The 5,898-nt window shown below is 51.0% G+C and overlaps 1 protein-coding gene across 1 annotated transcript; it reads left to right on the top strand.

The window, feature by feature from the left end:
- The first annotated feature begins 3,874 nt into the window (after positions 1-3,874).
- LOC134509680 (olfactory receptor 5B21-like) lies at positions 3,875-4,948 on the top strand. Its single transcript, XM_063322261.1, has one exon. The coding sequence runs from the start codon at positions 3,875-3,877 to the stop codon at positions 4,946-4,948; it is 1,074 nt and encodes a 357-aa protein (XP_063178331.1).
- Positions 4,949-5,898: the final 950 nt, after the last annotated feature.

Raw genomic sequence — 5,898 nt, 5'->3', positions numbered from 1 at the left:
AGAGCCCCGTCCCACCTGGCCTTGAACACCTCCAGGGATGGGGCAGCCACAGCTTCTCTGGGCAACCTGGGCTAGGGGCTTACCACCCTCACAGCAAAGAATTTCTTCCTAATCTAAGTCTCCCTTCTTTCAGTTTAAAACTGTTACCCTTCGTCCTATCGCTCCATTCCCGGATAAAGAGTCCCTCCCCATCTTTCCTGTAGGCTTCATTTAGGTACTGGAAGGCTGTTCCTGCACTTCAGGCTCCTCTCTCCAGCCATGCCCAGGAGGCTGGAAGGTTGACATTTCCTCTAGGTTGGAAGGGCAACTGGTAGGATGCCTGGACATCTGTCCTCCTTCTGGTGAGTCAAATGAGGGCCAAGGTCTGGTGATGGACAGCACTGGACCAAGAAGTACAGACCAGTTGTGGTGATGGGTGCAGGGGTCAGCCGAGAGCCCAGTCAGTACTCAGTAGGTTAGTCATAATGGGACAGGTTTGAGGTGGCTTGTGAAAGGCAAGTCAGGAGGTTGGGATCAGGGCCAAGTCAGTGAGGAATGAGACCAGGTGGGACCGTACCTGCAAGAGGGAAAGGGCAAGGGGAAAACCTGAGCTGAAAAGCAAGTGTCTGAGTGTGGATTGGCCTCTCTATGGGACCTCTCTATGGGGCTGGCCCTGGGCCCACACAACCCACTGCCCCCAGGTGGGACAAAGGCATCTGCCTCAGGGCCCTTTGCAGTCTGGACTCTATGGGGCACCAGCTGAGTAAAGGAGGCCCTTTCAGGGATTTTTTTCATGCTTCTTCCTTACTGGAAAGTGTCCAACAGCTTGGGGTGAGAGGACCTCATTTCCCATGTTCAGTTATTCCCTGTGCTGAGAGGTTGAAAAAAGAAATCTCAGTTCCAGAAATATCCTTAAGTGAAAATATGTCATGCCATGTTTGGGGAGCAGAGAGGTCCAGCTTCTAAGGGATGGAGAACTGTGAACCCAGCACAGGAGCACAGCCACCAGGGCAGGGATCTACCTAGCAAGAGGACTGGGGCAGGCCTGGAGATGGCGGCCTGGGTCAACTGGGAGTCCAGATCATCAGATGGCTTTGTGGTGATGCAGCAGGATCAAGATCAAGAGAGGAGCACAGATGAGCAAATCAGGATTAGATTCAATGAGGGTAATGAGGGTCAAAGAGAGGCCAGTACTCAACAGGCAGGTCCACAGGGACAAGGCAGGTCCCAGGTCCTGTTATTGCCCTTGGGGCCCTGACATCAGCAGGACTGGGAGCAGCTCTGTGGAAAGGCCCTTGGTGCTGTGGTGCACAGCAAGGTGGCTGTTAGCCATTTGTGTGCTCAAGCAGCGAGGAGTGCACACAGCACTGAGGGCTGCATGAAGAGGAACATGGCCTGGAGGTGACGAGACATGATCCTTGTTCTCCAGTCAGCACCTCAGAGAACATAACATCCCTTCATCCTATCACGCTCCAGGCCCTTGTGCCTCAGGGAGAGGTTCGGAGGCCCTCTTCCAACAGGGAACAGAGCCTGTCACCTGAGGAGGACTCAACCCATCCAACAGGGCAAGTCTCTGTGGCTGGAGAAAATGCTCCTGGCTCTGGCTCTGCCTCTTCCTCCCTACTGGCCACTGGAGCAAGCTGGAGGAACCAGCTCAGGCCACCAGGGCTGTATTAGTCTAAAAGTCAATGACAGCGCAGTCATCTGTGAGGAGAGGGGCTGAATACCATTTCTGGGATCCCATCATGTCTTGTGTTCCCGATAACCAAGTTCAGACATGCCCGTGCTCACTGCTCTGCCTCACTTTCCCTTTTTGAAAGAGCAGGTTTCAAGTCTACCCTAGAGGTTTTAGGGGAGCTCAGCCCTTTCTTGAGATGGGAACGCGGTTCCTACCAGCTCAGAGCTGTCATTCCACCAGGGAATCAATTATATTCTCTTTATTAAGAGTAATCCTTAGGGAGAGCTGAGACACAGAGAAAAAAAACATGTGGGAGACTGAACACTGCTCTAAACCCCAGGACACACTGGAGAACAGGAGCATTTGGGTGCTGCTGAAAAGTCACTGCAGGAGCTGCTGGGGGAAGACAGCAAGGGCAGAGACAGGGTTTTGACAGGGCTGAGACACTCTGGTTTGCAGAGAGCCCAGGGAAAGGAACAGCATGGTGGAGAAAAAGCAGAGAGTGAGACCCTGACCTCAGTCCTCATTTCCAGCCACTGTCAGCACAGAATTCACCCCTTCATGCTGAGGTAGGTGCTGAAGATGCCGAGGGTGGAAGGGTGGAATCATTCTATGATTCTATGATTCTTAGATTCTAAGTAAAGTCTGGGTGTTGTTGATGAAACTGCTGGATCTTTCAAAAGAAGAAACTTGTAAGGGGAGAACAGGGTCCTGTCCTTTCCTGCATGTCTTCCAACCCCAGCCCCCTCCTTCCCCCAGAGACCCTGAGTCCAGGCACCATGGACCAGAGAAGCTTGGGAGGAGCTGGTGGTGCTGGGTTACAGCTGGGCTGGGCTGTGTTTGACCATCCCTGGGCACTCACTGCCTTGGCTGGGATGGAAGACGTGTCTGGGCAGGGTGTTTTCAGCCAGACTGCCTGTGACCTTCATTTTGCCACACAAATTGCTGCTTTGTTTCTGTTTTTTTTTTTTACTTTTTCTCTGATTGTATGATGATCATGTAGGTTTTGATCTACAGTGGTCATGTTTCTCACTTCTAGTCTGTGAGGAGGGCTGGAGACATTATTGACTCTGCAGTGACTCTAGTAACCTCTCCTAATGGTGTCTGTCATCATCACCTGCAGAAGCAATTCATCCAGACCAGGAGATGGGATTTCAAGGGATCCCTCTTCCAGGGAGTGCTGAGCAGAAGGATGTTTCTCAGGCATGGACTTCCCCTGGCTGCACTCTCAGGCATGTTCTGTGCACTTTTACATGCCCCCGACCCTGCTCTTGTGCCACCTCACCCCCAGGCACCCTGGGGACACCCTTGCCAGTGCCCAGCAATGCTGGGCAGTGAGCCCTGTGAGCACAGATGGCTGGGATGACCTCATGAGGTCCTGCTACTGGTCTGGGATGTGTAGGGAGGCAGCCCCAAAGCCCTCAGGAACCACCAACGAAGAGGGAAAGACATGACTGAAATGATCCTCCCTGTCCCTTTCCCTTCCTTCCTGCACAGTCTCTCCTGTTTCCCGATTCTCTCAGTTATGGTTTTCCTCCTGTTTAGTTTTTCAACTTCTGTACCAGTTTTTCCTCCATGGTTTGATACACAAAGTGATTTTAGGCATCCTCTCAGAGAGTCCCACAGCATCGACAGCCCCACCCTGCTGTTTCTCCAAGGCAGGAATTCCAGACTCAGTTTGCCAGTGGAAGTGATTGTTCTGGGTCAGTGTGGGAAGTAAGTGGCTTTGGGGGGACTCCTATATGAAGTGCTGGGACCACTTGCTTTGTGCAGCGTCCATCCTCTTCTTCGGAGGGAGAAGGGTCTCTGGTGTCGCATAGTTCACACAAAGGACTTTCAGAGTGAAAGGAGTGTGTTATATCCAATACCTTTCTCTCTCCTGAGAGCAGAAGGACCTCTGTCCTTGATACCTAAACTGGGTCTTCCTGGGAGCAAATTTGGGCACACGAAGGAAAGCTCTCTCAGAGAGACCAAGTGCACGTTTTGGTTTTGTTCTGTAGGGAGAAACATGCAGCTCTACAGGGCAGCTCAACTCCTTGGTATGAGGAGGTCTCTGGAAGAAACGGTTTCGCTGCTGTCTCTAGGCACAGAGTCCACAGAGTCAATGTGAAGAGATTTCTTTAAAAAAATCTTTTTAAAAGTAAAGACAGAAATACACATTCCTTCTTGGTGCTCCTCTTCTTGGGAACTGCAGAAATAAAAGAGAAACACCACAGCATGGATGGAGGGCAATGGGTCAATGGGACACCACCAGTGGAGTTCCTGCTGCTGGCAATGAGTGATGATCCCTCTCTCCAGACACTGCCCTTCATCCTTTCACTTGTCATCTACACTGTGACTGTCTTTGGGAACATCCTCATTGTTGTACTGGTGATGGCAGATCAGCATCTGCGCACCCCCATGTACTTCTTCCTGGACAATCTGTCCTCCTTGGAGATCTGCTACAGCTCCACCATCTTGTCCCGGCTGCTGGCCAGCTTCCTGACTGGGGACAAGACCATCTCTGCTCATGGCTGTATGGCTCAGTTCTACTTTTTTTCCAGTTCTGCTGGTACTGAGTGTTACCTGCTGGCAGCCATGCCCTATGATCGGTACTTAGCCATCTGCCAGCCCTTACTCTATGCAAGCCACGTGACCTGGAAGGTGAGTCTCCAGTTGGCAGCTGCGTCTTGGCTGGGGGGATTGCTGCTATTTGCAGTACTCATCTTCCTCTTATTTCAGTTGAAGTTCTACAGCCCCAAGGCAATTGACCACTTCTGTGATTTTACTCTGTTGATGGAGCTCTCCTGCAGTGACACCAACGTGCTTACAGGGGCCGCTTTAATCTTTGTCTTCTTGGATGCAGTATTCCCTTTTCTGTTCACACTGGCTTCCTATGTGTTTATCATAGCTGCCATCCTGAGGATCCCGTCCCATCAGGGCAGGCAAAAAGCCTTCTCCACCTGTTCCTCTCACCTTACTGTCATCACTCTCTTCTATGGCACTCTTATCATTGTCTACATGCTGCCCAGGACAACTCCACCGAGGCAGCTCAACAAAGAATTCTCCTTTTTCTACACTGTCCTCACACCCCTGATTAACGCCCTCATCTCCAGTTTGAGGAACAAGGAGGTCAGGGAGGCCCTCTGGAAGGTGCTCAGGAAAGCAAAGGCCTGCACCCAGAACTCCTGGCGTGAGGGTGACAGTAGGAACAAACCACTTGCAAGTCTTTCACAAGGGCAAGTGCTGAATACTGGGCACACCTCCAGAAGTGTGTGCCACTGCGCCTACTTGAAACTAGCGCAGGGATGAAAGAGGAGAGTTCTCATAAATAAATACTCTTGTAGAGGACAGACTGTGAAAAATGCAATGGGTTGGCCTTTCCCTTCATGATAAATGGTTTGGTGACCTTATTTGTGTGAACTTCTTAAATGACAGTTCTCCTTTACTGAGAAAGTAGAAGACCAAATTTGGGACAACATCCGAGTATCATCCAGACAAGCATGAGGGCATATCATTCCCTCCTCTGTTCCCTGAGGGGTCAACAAGCCCCTGCCCCAGCTGCACTCCTCTGGCTCCAGCTGTACCTTTGTTCTTTTCTCTTCACCTTTCTGGTAGGGAAATAGGGACAGCCTGATCCTAGCTTCTTCACCTTGAAGGATCAGGCTTTCCTTCTCAGCCATATTTCTCCACCGGAAAGCCCTGATTCAGCCTTCCTCCAGAGCCCAGGGACAGGAGTGGGCTTGGGGTCTGGATTCCCACAGATCTCGATTGCTTCAGTCCCCTTTGGGATGGGAGCCTTTGCCACCAGCACACACAGCTGACTCCTCTTCAGCTTCCTCACCAAGAGCCCTGTGGCCTCTTCTGCAAAGCTGTTCTCTGATCACTTGGGCCCTAGCTGACGCTTTGCCCGGGGCTTTTGGGTTTACTGCACCCCAATGTGCAGGACTCTGCCCCTGCCTTGGCTGGATTTCAGGATGCTCCTGAAAGTCCCATTCTGCAGCATGTCATATAATAGAATCATATAATCATTTTGGTTGGAAGAGACCTTTAAGATCATCAAGTCCAACCACTAACCTAGCACTGCCAAGTTACCCCTAAACCATGTCCCTTAGCACTACATTTACATGTCTTTTAAATACTTCCAGGGATGGCGACTCAACCACTTCCCTGGGCAGCCTGTTCCAATGTTTGATAACCCTTTCAGTGAAGACATTTTTCCTTATATCCAGTCTAAACCTCCCCTGGTGCAACTTGAGACT

This window comes from Chroicocephalus ridibundus, unplaced genomic scaffold, assembly GCF_963924245.1.
Source record: "Chroicocephalus ridibundus unplaced genomic scaffold, bChrRid1.1 SCAFFOLD_26, whole genome shotgun sequence".
In the NCBI taxonomy this organism is placed as follows: Eukaryota; Metazoa; Chordata; class Aves; order Charadriiformes; family Laridae; genus Chroicocephalus; species Chroicocephalus ridibundus.
Note: the sequence above shows the minus strand (reverse complement) of the source record. Positions and strands in the feature narration are given on the sequence as shown.